At 52.7% G+C, this 27705-nt stretch overlaps 1 protein-coding gene across 1 annotated transcript in view; it reads right to left on the bottom strand.

The window, feature by feature from the left end:
• The window catches only part of MYO18B (myosin XVIIIB), a 221001-nt gene that overhangs the window by 184851 nt on the left and 8445 nt on the right, over window positions 1–27705 (bottom strand). Inside the window, exons 4-11 of the mRNA XM_033837911.2 lie at window positions 27536–27602; window positions 26571–26683; window positions 25103–25279; window positions 20327–20525; window positions 18201–18343; window positions 17283–17383; window positions 16189–16252; window positions 7128–7272 (exon numbers count right to left, since the gene is read on the bottom strand). Of these exons, the coding sequence (XP_033693802.1) occupies window positions 7128–7272; window positions 16189–16252; window positions 17283–17383; window positions 18201–18343; window positions 20327–20525; window positions 25103–25279; window positions 26571–26683; window positions 27536–27602 (1009 nt within the window). The remainder of the gene's footprint in view (window positions 1–7127; window positions 7273–16188; window positions 16253–17282; window positions 17384–18200; window positions 18344–20326; window positions 20526–25102; window positions 25280–26570; window positions 26684–27535; window positions 27603–27705) is intronic.

The raw sequence follows: 27705 nt of genomic DNA, 5'->3' as shown, positions 1-27705 counted from the left end.
TGAGAAGAGGGTCGTGACTGGTTTTAATCTCACACAGCCAAGAGGTCCTGAGACAGAGAATTGTTTCTTGCTGCAAAAAGGGCTCCTAGGGCTTCCCTGGTGGCGCAGTGGTTGAGAATCTGCCTGCCAATGCAGGAGACACGGGTTCGAGCCCTGGTCTGGGAAGATCCCACATGCCGCTGAGCAACTAGGCCCGTGTGCCACAACTACTGAGCCTGCGCGTCTGGAGCCTGTGCTCTGCAACAAGAGAGGCCACGACAGTGAGAGGCCCGCGCACCGCGATGAAGAGTGGCCCCCGCTTGCCACAACTAGAGAAAGCCCTCGCACAGAAACGAAGACCCAACACAGCCATAAATAAATAAATAAATTTTAAAATTAAAAAAAAAAAAAAAGGGCTCCGAGTTCCTCCTTGATTTACTCTCCTGTGGGAAAAGGGTCTTTAGGGGCATCAGAGGATACTGGGGGGCACTGGTAATAAAAGTAGGGAGCAGACATCCCAGGAGCATCCTCCTGCCAGGAGGGAGCCGGGAAGTATCTCCAAGCTCTGTGATGCCCTGATTCACAACAGCAGCTCTGACAAGTGCCTGGCACTGAGCTTAGCCCTTGACATACATTTCACTTCATCTGCTCAGCAGACCTGTGAAGTCACTACTATTTTCAATCCCATCTTACAGGTCGGACAACTGAGTCTCAGAAAGCTTAAGTTCCTTTCTCAACCAACATATCGCCACACCAGTATCTCTCACCTTGTCACTCCCCCATCCAGGGCTGGAGTCTAGACTGCCTGGCCCTTGAAGCTGTGACATAGAGCATGGCAGCAGTGACACTGCATGATAGCTGAGGCCAGCTCAGAAGAGGCGATGCAGTTTCCATGCTGCTCTCTGGAAGCTTCCTTGGAGCCCCGAAGCTGCCAGGCCACAAGGAAGCCCAAACAGGCCCACGCTGGGGACCCAAGATCTGAGGCTCGGAGAGACGGAAGTGCCTGGCTAGTCCTGGCGACTCCAGACCCACTGTTTCTGGGTCAGCCACCCTCTGACCGCAGCCCAGCCAAGCCCTTCCAAACTGCAGACTCCCAGGAGCTTGGGGAGATAATAAAATGATCATTGTTCAAGCCACGGAACAACGTGGGGCTGATCTGTTATGCAGCAAGGTCACGTGACCAGTCCCAAAGCTAGCAAGTGCTGGAATCCTCACTTCCACTCGAGCACAAGACTGTGTCACTCCTGACTGCTCTGACCACAACCCCACACTCTCCCTGGCCCTCAGAACCTTCCTTGAAGCTGTGGAAAGAGCACTGGACTGAGAGTCTGGAACTGGACCCCGGTTCTGAAGCTGCCGATCACTAGCACAGAGGTTTCACCATGTGCCCTTAAGCAAGGAGCTGCATTCCCTGGGGGCTTGAGTTCTCCACCCCGACCCGGCCCACGTCAGGGCAGGCTTTGATGCCAACAGAGCCAACAGATGACAAAAAGCACTTTGCAAAGAGAAGGGAGTCAGGGCTTGCTGAACCCCGCCTATGTGCCAGGTGGGCGGGATGCAGCCATTACCTGACTAACGATGCAGAAGGTAGACAGGGTTTTACCATTTTACAGGCACGGAAGCTGCGGTCCAGAGAGGTAAAATCTCTTGCACAGGTTAAATCACACAGCCAGGAGGTGGAGAAGCCTGAACTCACGGCCGGCCCCGCCCACGGCAGGGCCCAGCATGTCCCTCCTCCCCCGCCCTCTCCTTGTCAAGTGAGCTCCAGAGAACATGTTTGCTGCCATTCAAAACACATGGGTGCCAGCTGATTGTTCCATGGGCCTCATTTTGCCAAAGGAAAGAAACACGAGGCTGGATAAGTGGTTCCCTGATGGCTCCTGAGGGACAGCCCAGGCCATGAGTCTTGGTTCACAGCAAACCATCCCGCGTCAAATCACCCAGGGGTTTCTGCCTGCCATACCGAGGCAGCCCCCAGGGCCCCCTCCCACGGCCTTCCCAAGGGACCCAGCAGGGACAGTGAGCCTGAGAAACAGAAAGGAGGTGGAGACAGTGCAGAGAGAGGGAAGAACACGGCCTCTTTACGATGACCGGCCAAGCCAGGAGCCACCGGGCCTGCCCATGGGAGGCAGCCCAGAGTGAGAGCATTACCAGCACCGCAGCCGTGTGTGAGACCCCAGACGGCTCTCTGCCGCCCCTTCTCCCTCTTCCAGAGGAGGCTCGGGCGAGCCCCAGAACTTGGCCGAGGTCACACAGAGCTAAGTAAGAGCCCATGCTGAGCCCTGAACCCAGGACTAGCTGACTTCGAGACGCCCGTGTCGCTGCTCTGCCACATTCTGGGAAGGGGGGGGGGGTGCCCTCTCTGACTCCGACGCTGCCCGGGGCACTGCTGATGACAGGGTGATCCAGAGCCCCACAGGCAGCCAGACTCCCGGGGTCAAGAACACCAAGTCATACGGGCTGGAGGGACCCAGAAGGTGGTAGGGGAAGGTCATGGTGGCAGCGCCCTGCAGGAACTCAGGGCTCAGTGGGGGCCTAATGCCACTCTCCCAAGAGAGGAGACTCAGGAGCCCCCAGGAGTGTGCTGGGGCCGTGACTGATTAAAATGATTTAATCAATCATGCCTGTGTAATGAAACCTCCAAAAACCCCGAACGATGGGGCTCAGAGAGCTTCCAGGGCACTGAACACACTGAGGTGCCGGAGGGTCGCACAGTGAAGGCAGGGAAGTCCCTTGCTCTGTAACTTGCCCTGCGCATCTCTTCTGTTTGGCGGTTCCTGAGTTGTATGCCTTACGTAAACAGGCACTGGTAAGTAAAAGCCCTCCTAAGTTCTGTGAGCCATTCTAGCAAATTATCAAACCAAGGAGGGGTCTGTGGGAGCCCAACTTTATAGCCGGTCCATCAGAAGTACAGGTGGCCCAAACTTATGAACAATGTCTGAAGTGGTACAGTCTTGTGGGCCCGAGCCCATAACCTGCACTAACTCCAAGTAGTAACAGGAGTGGACCAAATTGTAGGACACCCAATTGGTGTCCGGAAAATCAGAGGACTGGCTGGTATAAGGAAAGCCCCACACATTTGGTGTCAGAAGTGTCATGAGTAAAAACAGGGCACCCCAGTGAAAAAGTGACATCACCAGCCCTTGGAGCCTGTGAGGCCAGAAGCAGTGGCACACAGGGCCAGGGAGACCAGAGGTGTCATCTCAGAGGTGTAGGCTCAGTGCCTGGGCAGACCTGGGTCCAAATCCCACCTCTGGCTTTAGCGGTGTGCCCTTGGGGATGAGGATGAACCTCTCTGGCAGGCCTCAGTCTCCTCATCTGTAAAATGGGCATCTAATAGTTCTCGCTCCTCCTGGGCTAGTCTAAGGCTGTGCAGTGACATCACGTCTATAAGCACTCAGCACAGGGCCCAGGAAAACAGGTCAATTCTCCAGCAAGGAATGACCCTAACAGCCCTCTGCAAAGTCTAGGGAAGGCGAGTGGTCTTTGCAGGGAGACCGGCTGTGGTTCCAAACCTCACTCTGGAACATACTAGCTGTGCAACATCAGGTAAACGGCATTCCTCCTCTTATAAAGCCGTGAGCCAAGTCCTGTGCTCCACGCGTTTGGCACTGACTCATTTAATCCTCACGACAAGCCTACAAAGTGGGTGCCATCATTAGCCCCATTTTACAGAGGAGGAAACTGAGGTTCAGAGAAGCCAAGCCAGGAGGCTGACTCTTGCCCACGGCACTATCCTTCCTCACCAGGCTATTGTATGCATCCAATCAGATCAAAAGGCACAAGAGAGGTACAAGTGCTTCTGAAACCATCAAACGCTAAACCGATATTAGTGGTGGTTGTCGGTACTGCTGAAAACAGTTCAAACATCCTAAGTCCAGTTATAAGGCCTGAAATCTACCCACAGGGACTGATACTGGTTTTTAAAAACAGGATCAGGACTTTCAAAGTAAGTTAAGGAAGCTGGGTGCGCTGCGAGGAGAGCATCGTATTAATGAAAAAAAAAAAACCTGATTAACGGAAATGATTCTTAATATATTTCGAAATGATCTGTTATGACACAAAGCAAAGACATTTATATATGACTTTGAAATTCTTAATAGCTGATTTTAGAGCAACCTATTATTAAATCTTCCAAAGCAGAATATATAGTAAGTAAATCATGAAGCAGGCCTCTCAGGCAGACTGACAGCAGCTCCTCTCAAAATAATTTATAAGGTGGGGTGGGGGAGGCTGGGAGGAATTACTGCCATAATCATGTATTAATAAAATATTTATAAATGTGCCTTTCTCTTTTATCGTTACAGGCAGCCACAGGCATGAGTCCCGAGCCCACATAGAGGGGGTGCCCCATGAGCCTCAGGAGAAGGAAGTCAGGCATCAAACGTCTCTGGTGACAGGTCAATAGACTGGGGGCTCCCTTAGCCTCCGTTTTGTCACATCAGAGGCAGAGAGGTTTCAAGCGTGACAATGGAAATCGGAAGGTAGGTCCCAACCGCCTTGTTCTCTCCCTAGGCTTTGCTAAGTGCCGGGAGGGAGCAAGCCTATTTGAGTTGAGCAAAGCAGAGAGGCACGTGGCTGTGACACCCTGAGAGAGTCACCTAACCCAGGCTCAACAACACAGTCTACTGAGGGACTGCCTTGAGCTAGAAGCACGGATGACCTGTCCACCACCCCTCACCCTGGCCATTCCGTACATACCACGCCACACGTGTCCCTGGCCTGTCACTACAGGTACCTGTCTGCGCCTCTCTGCTTTCCTGGCTGCCGGAACATGCTCAGCTCATGCATGGGGCAGGCTGGAAGGGCAGGGGGGAACGCTCCCCAGGAGCAACCTTCAACCAGGGAGAAGCAGGAGGCGGTATAGATCAATATCCCGGCTCCCTCGCCCCTCGGGTAATACTCGATGAGGAGACATGTTCTTCAGAGTCTCCCAGAGGTCCCGAGAGATACTGGCCCCCCACTTCCCAGAGCTAATCCACTCCTTAAGGCTCCAGCATCACCTGCCTTTCTTCCCTCACTTCTCTATTGGTTCCTCCTGATACCCCCTCCCCCAAAGCCTACATGCAATTTTTGTCTCAGGGTGTGCCTCCGGGGAAAGCAGCTTAATTCAGCTTTCTCTTCTTTACTCCATTTAATCCTCACACCAACCCCAGTCTTGGCCCAATGAAAGAGAAGGCCTCTCTGAAACTCAGAGAAGTTTGGTTTTGAACTCAAATCTGCCTCCCTCAAGTGCCCATAGCCTGGAGCTTTTTGGAGGGGGGCTGTGTTGGGTCTTCGTTGCTGCGCGGGCTTTTCTCCAGTTGCGGGGAGCGGGGGCTACTCTTCGTTGCGGTGCACAGGCTTCTCACTGTGGTGGCTTCTCCTGTTGCGGAACACGGGCTCTAGAGCGCAGGCTCAGTAGTTGTGGTGCACGGGCTTAGCTGCTCCGTGGCATGTGGAATCTTCCCGGACCAGGGCTCGAACCTGTGTCCCCTGCATTGGCAGGCAGATTCTTAACCACTGCACCATCAGGGAGTCCCCAGCCTGGAGTTCATTGCACCTAGACCTTCTGAGCCTCAGTTTTCTATTCTGTAAAATAGGTTTGCTTCCTTCCACACATCCCCAATCTATAGATGCCTGTGCCCCAACTCTAAACCTTCCAACAGCTTTTCTGATCTAAACTGTGCAATGACATCCCCAATCCCAGTCCATTTACAAAGCTGGCTGATTTCAGGGCGTTGAGCATGGCCCACGGCTGATTTCTGGAAAAGGCAAGTGGCATTTGATTTTTCCATGTTTGCCCAGTTAAGCATGTCTGCCCTTGGCTTGGACCAACTGTGGACCCCCTACCCTACCTATCTCTGACTCAGCATAACTTCTAGAAATGTCCAAAATCAAATCAGTGGACCAATGCAGCTCAAGTGTATGAAAATCAAAAGAACAGGCCACAAGGCCCACGGGTATGGGAATGGCAGGAATAACATGCCAGCATATTCCAAAGAAGTCTGCTGCCCCACAGAGGAATAGCCCAGAACGTCAGCCAGAGTCAACACACAGCTCCAGAGGACAGACCTCCATGCCCACATGTAACCATTCAAACAGCAAATTCCAACTCTATGTTCTGGGCCCAAAGGAAGCCACTCTCTACAGGAAACAGCTAGACAAAGACACAATCACAGTATAAGGTACCACAAGCCCCACGAAGGCAGGAGCCACACTGCTCTTGACAGTGACCGTCTCCCCGGGACCTTTCGTAGTGCCAAACGCAACGGCACAGGAGTCTGGTTAGGGAAGCGAGGAGCCAAGTCAAGGAATTTTACTTGATGTAGCGGACAAGAGACAGCCTCGGGAGGAGTGTAAGCAGGGAACGGCACAACAGGTCTACGTTTTAGAAAGGAGCCCAGTGGCCACAATGAGGGTGGAGCCAAGCCATATGCAACAACGCTACCTCAATAGTCCAAGCAAAAAAGGGACTAGCAAATACTTAGTCTAAGGTGATAACAGAAAGAATAGAGAAGTCAGGACAGAAATGCTGTCACAGAAAGTATCTACAGGGCAAGGTCAACGACTGGATAGGGATGGGGGAGGGAGACCAACTTGAAGTAGGGACAATAAGCAAACAGACAGTTAAGGCTGGGCAGCAGGTTTGGGAGGAGAAGGAGAGCTGGGTGAGCTTCAGCGCACATGGTGTGAGCATCTCCAAGATGTCTAGACGGGAAAACATCACCTTCAGCGCGTGGACCCAGCCTCCTCTCACCCGTTTCAGGGTGTCTCTTCTCAGCATAGTAACCACTAGCTACATGTGGCTATTTAAATGTATGTTAATTAGAATTTAATGCAATGACAAATTCAACGCCTCGGTTGCACCAGCTGCATGTCAAAAGCTCGACAGCCACATACAGCTAGCGGCCACCCTACTGGACAGAGAACCTCCCCCTATCATCACAGTAAGTTCCACTGGACAGTGCTGGGTTACGTGGTTGCTTGAAACACCCAGCCCGCTGCCTTCTCGGCACGCCTGGTTTGGCAGCCTCCCCGAGAGCAGTCCCAGAGACGTGGAAGGTGACAGGTTGACCCTGTCCCACCTCACGGAAAGAAGGGCCTTGTCAGGCACCTGCTGGTGGAGACAGCCGGCAGCCCAGGTGAGCCCGGCGGCAAGCACGTACCTTTGCAGGCCCCCGCCGCACCCAGGTGGTAGATGGCTGCCAACACCCGCCAAATGGCCCTCTGCTCGCTCTCCAAAATGCCCAGTGTCTCCATGGCGCCCTGGAGCTGGGCGAAGGCAGCTGCCGCCCTCTGCTTGTCTTCAGGCTGAGAGCAAGGGGAGAGAGGAAGACAAACAGGCCGTCACGGTGGAGGAAATGCAAACTTGCAAGTGGAAGCAGGGCGCGGTCCGAGGGGAATGTGTGGTCATTTTATGACCATGGTAAATCACCCACTATTAAGCTGGGGAGCACTGACACACACAGCTCAGGCTGCTGGGAAAGTTATAAAGATCATTACTGTCTGACTTTGGAAGGCGACATGATTTTTATTCACTCGTGTGTTCATTCAACAGATTTACTGAGGCGCTGCACCATGCTGGGCTCTGGAGAGACAGAGATGAGCGAAATCCAGAACTTGACTTTGAGGACCTCTCAAGCTGGCAGTGGAAAGAGACTTAAAAACAACTAAGTGCGAAACAGGCTAAGTGGGGGACTGTGGGATCTCAGAGGAGGGCCTGGCCAATTAATCCCACTCGAGAGAGTCAAAGAGAATGTCGCAGAAGATGAGACAAGATTGTGATTGAAGTCTGAAAGACAAATAGGTAGAGCTGACCAACTGGATGGGATAGAAGACCTGGCGGGCAGAGGGGACAGCGGGGACAAAGGACATCTGTGGAGACAACAGGTGTGCAACTGAACGTGGACAGAGAAGCAGGTATTTTTGGAGGTGGGGCAGACAGAGTGGGGGAGGAAATAAGCACGAGAAGCTGGCCGGTGCCATGGAGAAGGCCTCCAACACAGTATGAAAGGGCATAGGCTTAAAACTCCAGCCACAATGGACAAACACGCATCCCTATTTACACTCCTGGACCCGGGGCAGACACCACCAATCGAGGAAGACCCCACAGCAAACCAGCGAGTCCAGATCCTTTTCGGGATGTCCCCCCTTGCAGCCCCACCCAATGGTCTGCCTCAGCAACTGAAACAGACCCTGTCTGCCATCCCCGGGGCACGCAGAGGGAAACTGCCGAAGGTTTTTAAGCAGGAAACAGAAAATAGTATGAGCAGATGTTTATGGGTTGTAGGGTATCATTTTTCCTTTTTCAGATTTAGGATCCCCATTATGTTTGCTTTTTTTAAAAAATAAATTTATATATTTATTTATCTATTTATTTTTGGCTGCCTTGGGTCTTCATTGCTGTGCACGGGCCTCCTCTAGTTGCGGCGAGCAGGGGCTATTCTTCGTTGTGGTGCGTGGGCTTCTCATTGCAGTGGCCTCTTTTGTTGCAGACGGGCTCTAGGTGCGTGGGCTTCAGTAGTTGTGGCACGTAGGCTCCGTAGTTGTGGCTCATGGGCTCTAGAGCACCGGCTCAGTAGTTATGGCGCACGGGCTTAGTTGCTCTGCAACATGTGGGATCTTCCTGGACCAGGGCTCGAACCCGTGTCCCCTGCACTGGCAGGTGGATTCTCAACCACTGTGCCACCAGGGAAGTTCCCCCAATTATGTCTGATTGAATATTAAAATTAGTCTGAAACTCCTAACTCCACACACGCCATCTGGCCAAGGAGACGCGACCCAGAAGCCTGCTGGGTTGAGAGGAAGTGAGCTGGGGATGAGAATTCTTTCGTCAATAGTCCTCCAACAGATAATGAGGACCTGATTTGCACTTGGCCTGTTGACAGAGCTTGGGTGATGAACTGCAAGCTGTCAAAGCTGGAAGGTCCTTGAATTTTATGGAGTCCAATGCTTAGAGTGGGGACAACGCTTGCCCAAGGTCACACGGCAAGTTAGTATCAGATACAGGATTAGAATCAGGCTTTCTGACTCCCCGTCCAGGCCACTTGTCCCCTCCACTCAAGCCACTTCTTCTAACTGCGAAAGAAACCTGCAAGGATCATTGACCTATTGGGACACTGTCAAAGCACGCAGTGACATTGAGAGATTCGCTGTGGAAACATTTCAATTAATAGCAAAAGCATGTTCCACTGATCCATCGTATTTCTGGGGCACCACAGGACCACAAAAACCCTAGCAACGAGGAGCTCAACCTAGCAACTGCAGCTGCTCCGCTGGAGCAAACGGAGGAGAGGAAGGCATCTTACCAACATGCTCTTGGTTATTTATGAGATTTCAAAGTAGCAGAGAAAGGACACCAAAAGGACAGTGGCAACACGTTTATTATGGCTCCCACTGTCAGCCATGAGCATTTGACTTTAAATTACAGGCAGACTCCATCATCTGCCACTTCGCTCATACGAACAGGAGGATTAGAAAACTTCCACTAAAGCTTCTTTGCTTCTTTCTCTCTCCTCCCCACCTCCCCCAATCTCTGCTGCAACAGAAGACACGGAGGGATGAATATATACGCTTCTGATCTAAAGCAATCAGAATCACGAGGATGTTTACAGTTCCCTAAAGTTCTAGGGAGCCAGACACCTCTGCATAATGTCCTGACAAAAGCCAGTCCCTGCCTCAAAATCACGAAAACAGAAATCAGATCAGTGGGATAAATCAACTCACGGCCAAAATGTCTACCAAGAAGAGAACGGATAAACAGTGGGTGGTCCAGCCAGGGCACAGTGATGGGGTACCACGCAGCAATGAAAAAGATCACGTCACTGATCATGCAAGCACGTGTGTGAACCCCACAGATTCCACGTGAGACAAAGGAGCCATGCACAAAAGAACATGCACTGTGGATTCTGGTTACATGAAGTCCAGATGTGGGCAAAACCACCCTATGGGAAGAGAAGTTCGGATGATAACTCAGGTGGGAGGGATGCCTCTGATGGGGTGGGGACTCAAGGGAGCCTTTACTGGAACGAGGAATGTTCTAGATGTTGAGCTGGTGTGGGGTCGCAGGTGCATGTAAGAATATAATCATCACTGAGTTGTACACTTAAAATTAGTGCTTTCATAAACATTTGACTGTATGTCTCAACTGAATTGAAAAAAAGAAGTGAAAAAGTAACAGCTGACTCAGAAGATGCCCAGGCTTCGTCTGATGCAATTAAAGACTCAAGGTTACCCCAAGATGGCAGGTGATTTAGTGCAAAAACTAAAATCCAAAATGTGCTCTCCACATTCAGCTGGGCTGCACTTAGAGCACGCAGGAGATCCCGACAGTGCAGAGAGGGGCCAGGTTTGGATTTGGAGGCAGACGGAACTGCGTGTTCTCCTGGCTCTGCGTCCCTGCGGTGTGACTGCACAAATCTCTTGCCCTTGCGCTGGAGGCTCAGTTTCCACGACTGTAGAATGAAAATAACAGCCAAACCTCCTCCCAGGCCACCGTGAGGATTAAATGAGTTGAAGTGTGTAAAGCACCAGCACAGCGCCCAGCACACAGTGGCACTCAGTTAAGGCTGGGCTCGACCCCATGCCTTTGCCCAGGCTGTCAGGCCTTCCAGGGACACCTTCCCTGCTGCTGCACAGCAGTCCCTGGCGAGTGAATCAGGCGTGGCCCGTCCTTGAGGGGCTCCCAGTCCAATAAGGGGGACAGATGTGCAGACACTGACAGCACAGGGTGAGTGCTGGGCCTGGGGAGGGGTAAGGAGGCGACTTCTGGGAAGAAGCACTGTATGAAGCCACCAGCACGAGCAGGAGAAGCGGGCGCTGGGCAGGCAGGCAGGCAGGGTCTCCTAGCAGAAGGGCGCGGGGCTGGAAGACATGGTGTGTTAGGTGCCAAGTCCCCTGAGGGGGCACGTGCAGGTCTCTCTCACAGGGTGCAGGGCTGCAGAAAGCCACGGTCTGCAGCTGGGCGCTGCCCTCTGGTGGAGGGCGCGGCACCGGGGGCCTCCCTGGCCGAGGGAACCGGCCCCTGGAGTTCTGCCCCTCGCTATAAGCACAGTTCGGGCCAGGGGTCGCACTCTGCTTCACGGGGATGTAAACCACACCCCCTCCTCCAGAGCCAGGGTGGGCTCCCCTGTGTCTCTACAACCAACCAACCCAGGGCTGGAAGGATTCCCACGGTTCCAGCCCCTGGATCTGGAGCCGGATCTGGGAGGGAAATGCAGAACACTGACTCTATGCATTTGCAAAAGAAACGTGGGTGCCTGCACAGGTGGGTGAACTTGACGGAGACCACGGGGAGGGCAGGACAGGTGTCCAGCCATAGCCAGGGGCTCCCTTTACCTCAACACTGACGGGTCCACGTTCTCTCCGGGCACTGCAAGTCCATTTAAGGAGGGAGAAGAGAAGGGTTAACTGAGCACCTACAATGCTGCACTAGGTGCTCTTACCTTGTAAGGCAGCTGTGAGTCTCTCCAATTGTCAGAGGAGAAATTGATTGAGGCTCAGAGAGGCTAAGGCACTTGCCCAAGGCCGCCCAGGTGGGGAGGGACAGAGTCACTATACGCCAGATTCTCTACTGAGCACCCACCCTAGGAGCAGACCGAGGATCAGGATGTTGCTCCACCCATTCCACAGGGGGAAAAACTGAAGCTGAGAGAGAAGAAGTGACCCAAGGGTGCACACTGGGGCACATCCCAGAGCACGCGGTCTTCAGCCAGGGCACAGACCTGAGATGACAGCGAGGGACGAACAAGAGAGACCATGTGGAGTCAGGCCAACCTGGATTCCCTGCTTCTGCCACTTAAAAGCTGTGTGCCCTTAAGCAAGTAGTTTCACCTCTCTGAGCCTGATTACTCCTCCCAACCAACAGATGTGATAATAATCCCTTCTGTCAAAGGGTCCTTAGGAGAATTAAGTAAGAGAAAGCTCCTGGCAGAGCCCCTGGCTGGAGTGCCTGATCCCCCATCCTTCTGTCTGGAGCCCATTCCTCCACAGTTGATGCCTGGGTCATAAAAAATAAATGCGCCTCGGGCCAAAGCCTGGCTGCTGCCAGCCAGAAGCAAACTGCTGGGAGGCGAGGATTATTATTATTATTATGACCACTGCTGCTGGTACTTTTTTAGAACATCAGTCTAGGTTGAGGAAAAATAAATTATAAAGAAGAAAATAATATGAAAGCTTTGTGATTTCAAATGTGTCCTGGTGTCCTAACAGATCTCAAATAAGTTCCATTTAAAGCTGAAATGTGGGGTTTCCCTGGTGGCGCAGTGGTTAAGAATCCGCCTGCCAACGCAGGGGACACAGGTTCGAGCCCTGGTCCGGGAAGGGAAGATCCCACCTGCTGCAGAGCAACTAAGCCCGTGCGCCACAACTGCTGAGCCTGCACTCTAGAGCCCGTGCTCCGCAACAAGAGAAGCCACCACAGTAAGAAGCCCGCGCACTGCAATGAAGACCCAATGCAGCCAAAAATAAAATAACTAAATTTTATAAATAAATAAGTAAGTAAAAGCTGAAATGTGGCAGGCAGGGAGGACGCAGCGCAGGGACCAGGAGGGGAAGCTGGCCATCAGCGAGCGAAGGCGGCCACGGAGGGCCAACAGCACCCCAAGGGCCGGCTTCCCCACAATCTGGCCCTGCTCCAGCTGACAGCCCCCCGGGCCCACACCCTCACCCTGTGCTCTGCAACCACTGCACTGCTGGCTCTCCCCTGGCGTTGCCCCTGCATCAGGAGCTCGGTGCAGCAGGAAGGCTGGCCTCACTGCACCTGCCTAACTTCTCTCACAGTCCAAGACCAGCTTGTACTCACCTCCTCCAGGTAGCCCTCTCTGATACAACTTCAACCCTCCAGGCCTGCCCGTATAATATTTGGGACACACTTAAGTTAAAAAAAAAAATATTTGATGTTTATGTGAAACTCGAATTTAACCGGGCATCATGTATTTTTTCCAGCTTTACTGAATTATAATTGACAAATAAAAATTGTATATTTTTAGGTGTGCAATGTGAAGATTTGATACACATAAACGTTGTAAAATTATTACCGCAATGAAGTTAACTAATACACCCACCACCTCACATAGTTACCGTTTCTTGGTGTGTGGTAAGAACACGTAAGTTCTACTCTCCCAGGATATTTCAAATGTACAGTAAGTCCAGTATTATTAACTACAGTCACCGTGCTGTTAGATCAGTTACAAGATGAATATGGTCTAGGTATCCCATATTTTTATTTCCTGACTCTGGCGACTTCGGGGTCTTGTACTTAGCAACTCTCATTCTTGGGTGATTTCCTGACCACCAAATTCCTTCACTGAGCCAGTACCTGATGGCCCAATCCCAGAAAACTAGCCCAGGCTTGTATCAAAGACTGACGAATTTCCAGCTTGTATTTTTGCTCTTAGAGAACAAAGAAGACACTCTCCATACCTGCCAGGTAGCAGGGTGAGAACAAAGAAATACCTACCAGTTCCCACAGACCAACTGGTCTAAAAAACAGCCCCCAGAAACACACGAAAAAAGAAAGCCACTTCAAACACCTCCCTGATTGGGTCCACACTGTGCCCCATTCCTGTATGCAAACTGTGAACAAACATGTCAGGCTGAGATGCTCACGAGGGCCTGGCTGGAGCCCTTCTCCTCCTCAAAACCAAGAAAACGAACAACAATGCTCTTGCTGATTCAAACGGATACATGGGGCCCAAGCTCATTAAAGAAAACCCAGCACTGGGATAGCCTCGCACCCCCTGCCGTCCTGGGGCCAGTCTGGGCTCCTAGCGGCCAGAAACCAGGGGGAGAAGAGGCATGAGAGAAGAACATACTGCAAGTCCCCCCGGTGGAGGGGGGTGTCAGGCAGGTGAAGCCGGGGGAGCCGCTCACCTCACTTCATCCCACTCCACTCACTGTCGAAACAGACTCACCAACAGTGGTTCTCAAAGCGGGGTCCCTGGACCCACAGCCTCAGCATCACCTGGGGACTTGTGAGAAATCAGATTCTCAGGCCCTAGCCCAGACCTACTTAATCAGCAACTCTGTGGATAGTACCCAGCAGAGAGAGAGAGAGAGAGAGAGAGTGTGAGACAGCCTTACTGAGGTGTATTGGCAAAAATAAACCATTCATCTTTAACAAGTACACTGTGATAAGCTCTGACATATACACCCGTGAAAGCGTCAGCACTCAAGACAATGGACACATCCATCACCTGCAAAAGTTCCCTTTCATGATCCTCTCTCCCCTCCTCCCGCAACCAAAACCCTGGGCAACCACTGACCTGTCTGCTGTCACAGCGGATTCATTTGCATTTTCTAGAGTTTCAAGTACACGGGGTTATATGGTTGTACTCTTTCATCTGAGATTTTTCACTCAGCACAATTATTTTGAAAGCCATTATGTTCTTGGGTTTATCAGCAGTTCATCGTTATTACTGAGTAGTATACTACCTTTATGGTTTTCTACAATGAATTCATCCATTCACCTGTTAATAGACATTCTGGGTAGTTTCTAGGTTTGGGCTCTTACACATAAAACTGCTAATGAACTTTCATGTAAAATAAATTTTGCACGGATGTACACTTCCATTCTCCTGCATAAATACCTAGGAGTAGACTAGCGTGCCACATGGGAGGTGTATGTTTAACTTTGTAAGAGACCGTTTTCCAACATGGTGCACTATTTTCCACTCCCATCAGCAGGGTATGAGAGTTCCAGTTACCCCACATTCTCACCAGCATTGGTATGATCAATCTTTTCAAGTGTAGACACTCCAGTAATTGTGTAGTAGTATTTCATCGTGGTTCGAGTTTCAATTTCTTTAATGACTAAGGAGGTTTAATATACTTTCACATGCCATCTAAGTACCTTCTTTGGGGAAGTCTATGTTGAAATCTTTTGTCCATCTTTTTTGTTGGGTTATTTATGAGTTCTGAAAGTCATTTATAAATTCTGGATTCAAAGACATTATCAGATATGTGATTTGCAAGTATTTTCTCCCGGTCTGTGGCTTGTATTTTCATATTAATAGTGACACTCAAAGAGCAGAAGTTCTTAATTTCAACAAAGTGCAATTCATCAATTTGTTCTCTCATGGACTGTGCTTTTGGGGTCATATCTATGAAGCCTTTGCCCGATCCAAAGTTACAGAAATTTTCCTCCTATCTTCTTCTAGAAATTTTATGATTTTAAGTTTTACATTAAGGTCTATGATCCCTTTTATTTGGTCAATTTTTGTACATGGTGAGAATTTGTGGACTGAAATTCTTTTTTTTTGCATGACGATACCAAATTATTCCAGCACCATTTGTTTCCCCGACATGTATGTTTGGAAAAGTGCTTCAGAGTAGAAATGATTCACTCCCCTCTGCCTGGTAAACTCCTACTCATCCTTCAAAACCCAGGTCAGATGTCCCCTTGGCTAAGAAGCCTTCCCTGACTGAGGCCAAGTAGCTTTCATCTATTCTCTGGTGTACAGAATGTTGTACAAACTCTGGCATTTCTCTTATCCCACATGATTGCATTAATTCCCAAGTCTTTCTCTCTTGATAGGGTGAAAATTCAGGGATGAGGACCATAATCCCAACACTCAGCACAGGCCTGGCACAGAGGGTGATGGTAGGAGTGGGGGTGGGGGTGGGTGACTCAAAACAATTTTTAAAATATAAAAAAATAAATAAAAGAATAAACAAGTGAACAATGTGCTTTTTTAAACAACTGAATACCACCTCTCAAGGCCCTACTCACAGGGCCCATCTTCCAGGAAGCCACATTAATCATCAACAATATTTCCTAAGAAAAGTGCCACTGACTGATGTAATCCAAGCCCAGTGCTAGCTGCTTTCTGCACATCGTCTCATTTAATCCTGACAACAGGTCCATGAGGCAGATGCCGCTACTATTGTTATTTTACCAAAGAGAACACAGACATTCAGAGAGGCTAGGGTCCATGCCTGAGGTCTCATATCTAGCAAGTGTCAGAGCCGGGGTTAGAACCCAGACAGCCTGTCCCGGAGACCGCGCCCTTACCTCTACACAAACCACCTCCTGGTTCCCCTTATTCGCACAAGACTCATTTCCCTGACAAGCCCAGGCCCCATAAAGGCAACCCTGCCTCCCCCACATGACCAGCCCTTGCCAACTACTCACCCCAGTGGCAGAGGGACAAGTCACACAGGGGACCCTCCCATCTTGGCCACGGGGACACAGACACTCACTCACACCCAGAAGGACCTCCTCTTTACCTTAGGCCACACGCCCATGCCAAAGGAGCTGCTGTCTGCCAGCTGGTGCAGGTACAGTTCTGTCCTGGAAACAGAGAACGGACCAGAAGTAAGGGAGGACCCACCCACCCCAGTGGCCTGGAGGGCAGGTGGTCACCATGGCATGGGGCTCCACACAGCGCCCCAGGCGGCCCCAGCGTCTGCCTCAGGCCCTGGCCCTACCTCCCGAATATTCCTCACTTGCTGCCCTCATTGGGCCCTTCTTAAGTGAAGGCCTTCCAAAAGCTTCCTTACTCCTGTTACCCTGCTCTGAAAACTGGGAGTTTCCTCTCTAATCTGCCCTCTCTCCAAAGGGTAAGGTGCCCCTCTGGCCTTAGCCAGGAGGCTCAGGACAGGTTGGGTCTGCCCTTCAGATGGGGGTGGAAGGCAGGAGACAAATGATGGGGGACGCAGAGGGAAATTGAAAATTATCCCCCCTCGCCTGGGGTGAGCACTCCCTGGAGCTTCACTAGATAGAACCTTACTCATTCATTCGACAGATGACGAAACCAAGGCTCAGAGACAGGGAGCCACATGTCCAAGAATTCCCAGGAGTCAGCGAGGGGCAGAGATGACTCCCTGGGCCACCTCCCCCAGAAGGCCCTCCCAGATGAGTCTTCTGGCTTCTCTGCTGTTCCACCTGCTGCCTCCTCGCCCTGAGCTACCTCAGGTGCACCCAAGGCTCTCACAGAGTTTAGGAGCTTCTGGAAGATTTGGGGTCTGCTGTTCCTTGCCCACCTCCCACGCTGCTGTCAGAACCTGTACCGAAATGTCACCGTCACAGCAGACAGCCTCCACCCCCCCCCAGCGTGTATAAAGAACCATATGTGAATTATCTCACTTAATCCCGTAAGGTCAGTCAAGGGACTATTCCCACGGAGGTTCAGAGCAGGTGACACCTGGCCAGGTTCACCCAGCCCAGGAGCGGTACCAGGCAGCTGGAATCAGAGGCCAGATTCCTAACCACGGGGCTCTACTACCTCTCAGCTCTGGGCAGAGGTAGGGCTGGGGCCTTGGAGAGCGGGGGCCCTCTGTCTCACTGCCCTCGGCCGTCCCCGCTCAGCCCAGTCGCTCACCTGAGATCCAGGTCCAATCCGGCTAGCATCTGGGAGAAAACCTCGAAATTGCCTTCCCCTTCCAGCTGCCGGGCCACGTGGCTCTTCTCCAACAGCATCGTCTGCCAGGGGAGAGGACAGGCACCCGGTCAGCACGAGGCCGCGCTAGGCTGCCTGCACACCCCCACCAACCCCCAGGCCCACTCTTCAAGGCAGCACCTAAGGCCCCAACTTGGCTGGACACCTCCAAATCAAAACATGCCAGGCCTTTGTCTCACTGATTCAGAGTCCAGGCAGGGAATCAACGCATACAACAGGCTCATTCCGATGAAGAAATCCAAGGGTACTAACAATTAGCCCACAGCCGCCCTCCAACACACTCGTGTGCAACCGAAGCCCTTAATAACTTCACGCACATGGTGATGCACGGTAGACTTCCAGGGCCGGGACAGAAAGGGATTTATCGGGCACCAGCGAGTCTGGATATTCTCCCAGCTCCACATACAAACAACCCTTCTAATAACCTAATCCTATTTTCTGTTCAAACAGAATGTTTGCGGCGGGAGGGGAGGGGCCAGGTGATTTCAGAGAGAGGAACGAACAGGCCATGTGCCTGTCACACAGGGCTGCCGCAGCAGGCCAGCGAGCGTCTGTTTAATTTCGGCTTACGCTTTTAAGACCCAGCTAATGAGCGACTGAATTATGTATCTACTCATGAATATTTCACCCCTGTGATACTCTGAGGCACAGACGAGCCGGCATGCTTGGGGAGGAGATGCCTGGGCACTGAGCGAAGTGGGGAGGAGCTGGCTTTGGCCTGGGGAGCGATGACCATTTAGATATTCCAGGGTTCCAGCTGGAGGCGTGGGCCCTGCTGAGTGGGGCTGAGGCTACTGCAGCCCCTTAGAACCCCCTCTCCCTCCCACCCAGAAGCCTCACCTGGAGCTGGGCGGCCGTGACTCGGCCTGTGGCGTTGAAGTCCAGTGACATCACCATGGAGAACCGGGTGGCACAGCGGCTATGGCCGGTGGACACAGAGCCAAAGGCCCGGAGGACAGTGAAGGTGGCTCGAATCTTCTCCACTGGTGGGGCACGGACAGGGCATCAGCCGTGGCCCGGGTGCTGCCATCCTCCCCTCTCACAGGACCCCAAGCCGGCCCCAGGCCCCAGCGGGGCCCCCTCCACTCCCCCAACTCAGCTCTAAGCCACACCTCTTCCACTGCTGGGCTGGCCCTGTGCTGCAAGTAGGGGCACGGGGGGAGCAAGAGTGAGCCCAGAAGGGGAGATATACACACCTAGGATTGGTACGATCTGAGTGATAAGGGCTGCCCTAGGGCCTCCTGGGCCTGGTGGACTCTAGGAGGAGGGCAGGGTATTAACATTCCTGGACCTGCTCTCAGGGAACACTCCATCACAGCAGGCTCAAAAAGCCCTGCAGTCCCCACACACGAGCACCCACTATGTGCTAGGCACCTGGATACAGCCTAGCCTGACTTCCACTCCCCCAACACACACTTTCAGCAGAACTACATTCTGGGAGGGCCAAGACTGGTGCCTCTCCCTGCTGTATCCCCAGTTCCTAACAGGGCTCTAACCTGGGCCAGGTGCAGAACAGGTGATCAGTAAAGCATTGGAATAACCCCAGTGGAGAAGCAGGATAGTACAATGGTTAAACAAGCTTGAATATGGCCTCTCCCCGTTGTTAGTCACCTGATTTGTAGTGAATTAATTAACCTCCCTGTGCCTCAGAAACCCCATCTATAAGATGGGGGTAATAATAGTACTTACCTACCTTACGTGGTTGCAACAAAGACTAAAAGATTTAATAATGTAAAGTGCTCAGAACATGCTCCAAATGTGGTGGTGTTATTATTATGTTTGTTATTATTAGAAAAGCAATACTGCCTGGGCCATATATTCCCAGCAGGGGGAATACTGCCCCCAAGAGGGCAGAAACTGATTCCTGAGGATGGGGGCAGTTTTCCTTTCTTATGTATAGAATAGGGCACAGATATATGTATGTCTGTATCTGTATATATATACACACATACACACACATTGCATAAACAGTGTGAACCTATGGCATTAAATTTTCATGGTGGGAGACGATTAGGAGAAAGAACAATTAAAAAGGCTCCTCAGAGGGGCAACAATACATTGAGAACACTGGCCCAGGGGTAACAGCTCTGGAGCCAAACTGTCTGTGTTTGAATCTCTGTGCTAGGATGTATGAGCTGTGTGGCCTTGGGCAAGCTGGTTAACCTCCCTGCGTTTTAATAGCCTCATCTATAAAATTCAAATAATAATAATGTCTAACTTATAGGGATGTTTTAAATAATAAGTAAGTTGACCTGCTTGGAACAGAGCCTGGCACAAGCATTTACCACGATCACCATCAATACTGTAACTATCATCATCGACACTCTTTTTTACTGAAGTGTAGTTGATTTACAATGTTGACACTCTTTCTTTAATGCCCAGCCCAAGCAGCATCTCCTCGAGGAAGGCCCCCAGCCCCTCCCCTGCGCGCCCTCCGCCCCTCCCCTCCCCCGCTCGGCCAGCAAGCGGTGCAGAGCGTTGGAGTCCGGCACAGATGTGCAGCCGAGTCTCCCTTCCGGCCGTCAGCGCCTCCTTGCCTTTGTTTTTTACTTATCGGGTCCTCCACACAGTCCAGTGGGCTGTGCGTTGCACGAGGACGCCACACCTAAGGGCACAGCATTTCTATCAGACGGCCATAGGCCTGTATGCTTATTAGGATGATGGCTCAGAACGTGGCGGCCAAGCGTTTGGTTCTAACAATGTCGATGTGTGATGACTTTTCCACATATGGCAGTGAGTGTCTTAGGCAAGGAGTAGCTGTTTCTAATTCACACAAAAGTACCCAACAGACTAGGGGTGGCCCTGCCCAGAAGCCAGCACAGGGTCTGCACACAGGCGCTCAGGGAACGCTAGCTGAGCGGATATAAGAAAGAGCTGCCCAGCACCCCCTCCGACTCTCCCTTCCCTTCCCCCACGCCACTGCCCCCGCCACGTCCCAGCTGCACGTCACCTGGAGACCACTGTACCTGAGACCCTGCCATCCACACTGCCTGCCATCCCCACCAGGTGCTCCAGGACCTGCTCGCAGCAGGTGGTCTTGCCAGCACCGCTGCGGCCCAGGGCCACGATGCTCTGGTCCCTCTGCTGGCTCAGCAGAGCCCAGTACGCCCGCTGGGCCAGGGAGACAACGTGGGTGGGTAGGCCATCCTGGCAGCTCCTGGGCACCTGCAGGAAGATCGCCGGCATCAGCTTTCCCACCCAGCTGGGGCCCAGGGAGCACTCCACAGAGCTCCAACCCGGCCTCAAGCCCAAATCCACGTCCATGCCTCCCATCCTACTCCAGCCTTGTCAGAGACGTCGTGCATTTCTCTGGGGAGAGCCCAGCCTGGAGATCTAGTCCTGCCACAGGCTCGCTGGGAGCTCTTGGGCAGCCTCAGACCCTGCTCTGAGCCTGGCCTCTTCTTTCGCCAATGAGAGGCTTGAACTAGAGCTGCATTAGCTCATGGGGCTCATCTCACTTGCTACACAAAGGACTGGATCGTACCTGTCTGAAATGAAGCAGGTGGATAAAATGGCTCAACTGATGAGTGGCGTCTGCCATGGAAACAGAACAGGGCTGGGGGAACTGGCAGTACGTGTGCTATGTATTTGCTGTAGCAGATTTAGATACCGGAAGCCCCTTTGACTTCATTCATTCATCCATCCGTACATTCATTCACTCAGTAAAAAAAATATATTCATTGAGTGTCTACTACGTAGCAGGCACTATCCCAGGCACTGGGGACACAACACTACTCAAGGCGAATAAAGGAAGTCTCTGCCAACCGTGAGGAGATATTATTATACACCTATTAAGATGGCTAAAAAACCTGTTTTGAATTCTTTTGACACCCTACCAAGTTCTGGTTAAGATGCAGAGCAAGTGGAATTCTCCCACAATGCTACACGACACAGCCACTCTGGAGAAGAGCTTGGCAGTCTCTTTTACAGTGATACGTGCACTCGTCACACAACTGAGCAATCCCACTCCTAGCTATTTACCCAAGAGAAATGAACATTTGTGTTCACCAAAAAACCCTCTCTGTCACTGGTTACATTGAGTATGTATTCAGAATCATCAACAAACTAGAAACAACCCAAACGTCCCTCAACTAAAGAACTAAGATAACCAACCACCCCGGTTTTAACACCGGAAGTCCCTTGTCCCAGAAAAACCATTCCCTCCCACGGAAACCAGGACAACTGGTCCCCCTCTGAACAGATAAACAAAGCTGTGCGATAAAATACAATAGAATAAAAGAGCTAACGGCTCACAGCTGCAACAATAGGGTGAATCTCAAATGCGCTGTGCATTGTGATACGTGGAAGAAGCCGATCCCAAAGGTTACACGCTGTACAATTCCATTTATATGACTTTTCAGAAAAGGCAAAACTAGGGAAAAGGGACAAAGGAACAGATTAGTGGCTGCCAAGGGCGGGACATGGGGGAGGGGTTGGCCACAAGGGTATGGAGAACTTTTGAGGGTGATGGGAACTATCCTGTAATTGATGACGGAGACAGTTTCACAACTATACGTGTTTGTCAAAAACTTACAGAAGTGAACACTAAAAAAAGTGACATTGGGCTTCCCTGGTGGCGCAGTGGTTGAGAGTCCGCCTGCCGATGCAAGGGACACGGGTTCGTGCCCCGGTCTGGGAAGATCCCACATGCCGCGGAGCAGCTGGGCCCATGAGCCATGGCCGCTGAGCCCGCGCGTCCGGAGCCTGTGCTCCGCAACGGGAGAGGCCACAGCGGTGAGAGGCCCGTGTACGGCAAAAAAAAAAAAAAAAAAAAAAAAGCGACATTAACTGTATGTAAATTATACCTTAATAAACCTGACTTAAGACAAAAAAAGCCCTGCCTGTAGAGCTTGCTTTCATTTGGGAGAAGACAGATGATAAAAAACCAACTAATTAAATTATACTGAACGGGAGTCATTTTAAAGCCATGAGCTTGGATGAGATCACCAAGGAAGTGGGCGTTTAAAGAGGGAGGGAGAAGAGGTGTAGGGACGGGGCACCCTGACTTGGAGCGATCAGGGACCAGCAAAGGAGGCTGAGAGGGAGGGCCAGCGGGACAGAAGGAAAACCAGGAGAGCGGAATCCCGGAGCTAAGGAAGGGAGTGATGGCAGGAGGAGGGCAGGACCAGCCCCTGAAGTGCTGCTGAGGGTCAAGTCAGAGGAGACCAGAGAATTGTCCACTGGGCTTGGCAGCATGGAGGTCACTGTGACCTTGACAACTGTCTGCTTAGCGTGGTTTTCAGGGAGAACGGAAGAGGACGGTGGAGGTAGTGAGGGCAGTGGAAAGGCACCAAAGGGAGCAGGGAAACGGGCCTGGCTGGAGGAGGACCTTGGAAGCCCAGGATGCTAAGTGGGTGACAAGTGGGCTAACGTCCGCCCTCCCAGTGGCTTGGCAGGACCAGGGGCACAAACTCCGGTGTGGCAGCCCTCCCCTCCCCGAACCCCCAGCCTGGGCTAAGGAGCACCCCCAGTGCACTGTTGGCCTTTCCTACCCCGAGACCCCCAGGAACAGCAATGAGTCCCCATCCTGACACAAATCAAAAGGCTCAGCAGGACCCCAAAGCCTCCACACTGGCGGGACACAGCCTGAGGGAACACAGCAGGCAGAGGGGCCTGAGGTCTGAGCCTCGGAGCCACCTCCCGCTTTGGAAACGTAAAGTTCAAGGGCCAGGCTACCCCAATCGTCAGCCTTCTCAGGCCTACAGGGGAACAGGGAGGATTCTGCAGACCCAGGCCCCGCGGTCACACACAGCTACCCCTGCATGCTTGCACACGGGCACACTCAAGGGCACACACACCCAACAAACAGCTGCAGAGGCCGCTGCACACAGGTGTGCCCATCCACACCCCACGCAGTCACAGCACACTCACCCCAAAAGAGGCCAGCCCCAGGCGCGCACCCAGCTCCCAGCCACGCGGCCGGCCCAGACCCCCACTGAGAGGCCCCCAGCCCTGCCTGGACCGCTCCTAGCCCATCTTCAAGGTGGCCTCAGTCCCAGCCTCACCGCAGGTCTCTGCTCCCACCTGGTGGCCATCTGAGGAACTAGAGGAGACTCAGCCAAAGACAGAAGGCAGCTGTGGCTGTGGGAGGCAGCGTGACTTGGGGGGACCCACACCCACCTCAGGGTTACAAGGGCTCAGGGGGATCACGGGACTCAAGTTCCTCCTACCAGGGTGGGTCCCAATCCCCGCACTTTTAGGCTCTCTGACCCAGGCCGTGTAGCAGACGCCGCAATCAGGACGGTCACGGTCGTGAGAAGTGGGCTTGCGGACAGACCTGTGACAGACACCCCTCCCAGGGGCCCCTAAGGAACCAGAGCAGGCTCTCGGGGCCTTGGGCTGCAGTAACAGAAGCACAGCCTGCCTGGCAAGGGAGGGGAGAGTGCAGCGTCGCCCTTCCAAGCCCCTGGCCAGAACAGCCAGGTTGGGGAGGGGCCTGGAGGGCGACCTAAGGTGGGGGGGCGTCCAGGAGAAGAGAAGCCCCGGGGAGGGGGTGCAGTGCCACTGTCCCCTCCTTAATGGACTTAGCATCATTCGGGGGCTAGGAATGGCTTTGTCCCACGGGACGCCAAAGGGTAAGGTGCAGCTTTTCATCCTCCATTGACAGATGAAAACACGCAGGCCAGAGAGGTGTCCTGATCTCCCCAAGGTGCCTGCGGCGTGTTGAACCTTCCCACCAACAAACCCTCAGAATGGAGCACGGATAAGACTTTTGACCTCCAGGGGGTCTCCCTGCCTCCACTTTTGTCCGCCTCTATCTAACCTCCACTGAACAGCCAGGAGGGTCCTTTTACAGCGTCAGACCACATCACTGCTCTGCTGAAAATCTCCGTCATGCTCAGAGGAGAAGCGGAGTCACTATGACCGCGCATGAGGCCTGGCTCAACCCATCCCGTCCCCGCTCCTCCTGACCTCCACCTTGCTGTCTCCTCCACACGTTTCTCTTTGTCACGTTGGGCCCGTCTTCCCCCAAGAGGATGAAAGCTCCACGAAGGCAGATTTATCTGCCCACCTTCTTCCCTGCTCCTCCCTCCAAGCCTGGCATACGGGACCCTCAATCGATACCTCAATCAGGAGCCACTGAGTGAATGGAGGGCATGGGGTGCAAATGACTCGGCTGTAGCTGCATACCTCTCCACGAGGTGGCGCTGACAGGTTTTCTTTGCTTTGACTGTCGTCTTAACAAAAAACGGGCCATTTTACACTCCACAGGGAAAAGTAAATAAAGGCGGAACCGAGGCTTCTGGTTTCCCCGTTCACATGGGTGTCTGGGACTCCCGCGGGTCCAGCATGGGGCTCAGAGCACAGAGGGGCCGACAGCGTGGGTTTCACCCCAGCTCGTCTGGCAGCTGGCCCAGCCTCTCGTCCATGGAACGGGGCTGGTCGTGGTCCCTGTCCTGTCAGGTGGGCCTGAGAATTGATGGAGATGCACACGAAGGTGCTTGCAGCAGTGCCTGGTACACAGCTGATAGTCAATACGTTCTCTCTTATTATTACTGTCTTTCACACTCCTGTTGCTGTTTCTATCAGTTACTCATCCTTCCCCTCTAAGGAGGGGGGCTCATGTGGTCCCCAAGGCTACCCAGTGCCCACGGCGCCCCAGAACCCACGTCTGCAGGATGCTGCCCACAGACACGTCTGCAGGGGGCTTTGGCTGCCCTGCACTCCCGAGATGCAGAGGGACCCCTCCACCCCACCCCTCCTGCGCAGTCCCCAGCCCTGGCCCCATGGTGCCCCCTCACCTTGGCTGCAGAGGGCGCCGTGGGCCCCTGGGGCTGAAGGACGATCAGGTCGGGCCCAGCGCAGGTGTGCAGGAGCCGAGCCCGGCGGCGGTGCAGAAGCGTGTTCAGCACACTGGACTCGTTGACACTGACCAGGGAGGCCAGGTCCTCGGCCTGGTCCAGCTCGGGCGGATTGGCCTGTGAACCATCACACAGTGTCCTCTGGCCTCCTGGGCGCCCCCCCAAACACACACACACAGCCCTGGTGACCCTGTCCCTGGAGAGCTCTGTGCCAAAGACCAGAACAGAACACAAGGACTCTGGAGAGAGTGAGGAAACCCTACAAATGAAACAAGGGCACCTCTTCTCCTTTGCTCTTTGTGCAGCCCCCCACCTCCCCGCACGGTCCTTCCTCCCTGTGCTCGTGGCACTGGGAGGGGGGATGCTCTCAGGACGACACAGCAAGACTCCAGCACCTTCTGTCTCTCAAACACGAAAGACGGGTGGTGCTCTAGAGGAAGTGTCCTCTGCTGTTTCCTCCTCTTCCGGGTCTTGTCAGGTAGCTCTGCATGTGCTCTGTGACACTGAGGCTGGAGGCCAATGCCCTAACCGCCCCATTTCTGATAGCCCATCATACACTGATCGCTTGGAAATATGCCCAAACCCTTCTAGAAGCAAGGGATGACTGCAGCTCTCCTTAGGGCATCCACTCTAAAAACCTTCCTACCATTCTTTCCAGCTTCAGGGAGTTTTTTGGGCCTAATGCTCTGGCGTTTGGGTCAACCCTCAGCTCTTTCATGAGTCAGTTTTTCTTCTGAGGACACTGGCCTTCTGCAAACTCCCAGCACTGGTGGGATTAGAGGCCCTGGGGTGGGCAGAGAAGGAGCAAAGAGGGAAGAAGATGAACGAGGCCCACATGGAACTCCTGGAGGAAACTCCTTCTCAATTAGTAGGCTGTGAGGGGTGGAAAAGGATCAGGATAGGACCTTTTACTTCTATCACTAGACTCCGACTTATCCGCAGATAGACTCATGGTGTAGTGCAAAAATTATGCAAAACAACCAAAAAAACAAAAGGTTGATGCCCAAAAGGTAGGCCACGGGAACCTATGCTATGGTTAATGGCAAACTGCTCATCCGGCTCTGAATTCCCTGGCAGCCAGGGTGAAAAAGGAAGCATGCTTTGTAGCATGATTTGCAATGTCCATAAAAAGGAAAACAATCACTTTCTCAGATCAAGCAGAACTCCCAGTCCCAAGACCTGACAAACACATCTCTGAACATGTCCTCATAAAGGGGACACCATGGGACAGAGTAATGAGCCCTTAGCAATATACCTCCAGCAGAGTAATGGCTTCAATGGTGATCTTCCCTATAATTCCCCCCAGGGCATCAAGCTGAAGTATTATGTGCAGTCCAGCACAAGGAAATCTCTCTCAGGGGTGGGGAAGGAGGGTACAGAGCAGGCCGGGAGGGGGCAGGGGGCTCACCCGATGGACGTGATCCTCGTCCACCTCAGTGATGCTTTTGTCCGCATCAATGCACAGTCGTACCCTTCCTGCCGGCAGGTCGGCTGTTCCCTCATCTGGCTTCAGCACCGTTGCTGGTAGACAACCCAGTGGGAGAGAGAGAAGGAGAGGGCGGGGGGGGGGGGTAGAGAAAAAGAGGAGCAGGGAAGGAGGGGAGGGTAGAAGACGGGGGCAGGTGGGGAGGAGATGAAAAGATTCTGAGCTGCTGAGCCAGGCCAAGGGGCTGGAGAGGTCTGAGACATGTCAGAAATGGGCTAGCATCACCGCCCCTTGGAGCCTACTTACAGGGAGGGTTCTGAATTGTGACCCCAAACTCTTGGAGGAGAGAGGCTGGGTCTGACTCATTTGGGGCTTTTATCAGCTGGCACAATGCCAGGCACCCAGATGGCTGGGTGCACTGACCCAATGCATATAGAGACCTGGGACAGCAGCTAATGGCATACAGGCTGCCTTTTTTCTTTCCAGGGCCCATGACAGACATCACTAATCAATCACTCTTCCCAGCCGTGTTCTGAATGGGACTCAGAGTAACTTCTCCGTAGTGTTTGGTCACTAGCCCCCAAATCACCAGCAAAAGATGAAATGAAATGAAATCCACTGAGATGAAATCCATTTGGCCACTTGCACTAGACTCCAAGTTCCTTGAGCAACACTGTAGGAACCAAACAATGCTTGCTGCTTTAATGAATTAGTTAAATTAATTAATCACCAAGGAACAAATGCCTTTGAAAACAGACCAGTTGCCAAGGGTGAAATGACATCCGCCTATTCCCACCCCAAAGCCACATATCCCCATCCCAGTCCCAGCTGCCCCTTCCCCCTTCCCCCCTCCTCACTCCGCAGACTGTGTTCAGGACCTGGCAGCAGGGGGGGGGGCTGTAAGAGGGAGAGGATTAGCCCCCCGATGTGCTAACACCCCTAATTACCAAGAGTAAATCCATCCTTCTGAACCAGCCAGACTTTCTCCGCCTCATACCATCTGTCCTCAGGAGCCTGAGGGCAAAGATCGCATAAATTAGACCAAGATGACGCTGCCCTCCCCCAACCCCCGTGCGAGGGGCAGACCCCTTACGTGGGCACTTCTCACAGTGCGTCT

This window comes from Tursiops truncatus, chromosome 13 (genome assembly GCF_011762595.2).
Source record: "Tursiops truncatus isolate mTurTru1 chromosome 13, mTurTru1.mat.Y, whole genome shotgun sequence".
NCBI lineage: Eukaryota > Metazoa > Chordata > Mammalia > Artiodactyla > Delphinidae > Tursiops > Tursiops truncatus.
Note: the sequence above shows the minus strand (reverse complement) of the source record. Positions and strands in the feature narration are given on the sequence as shown.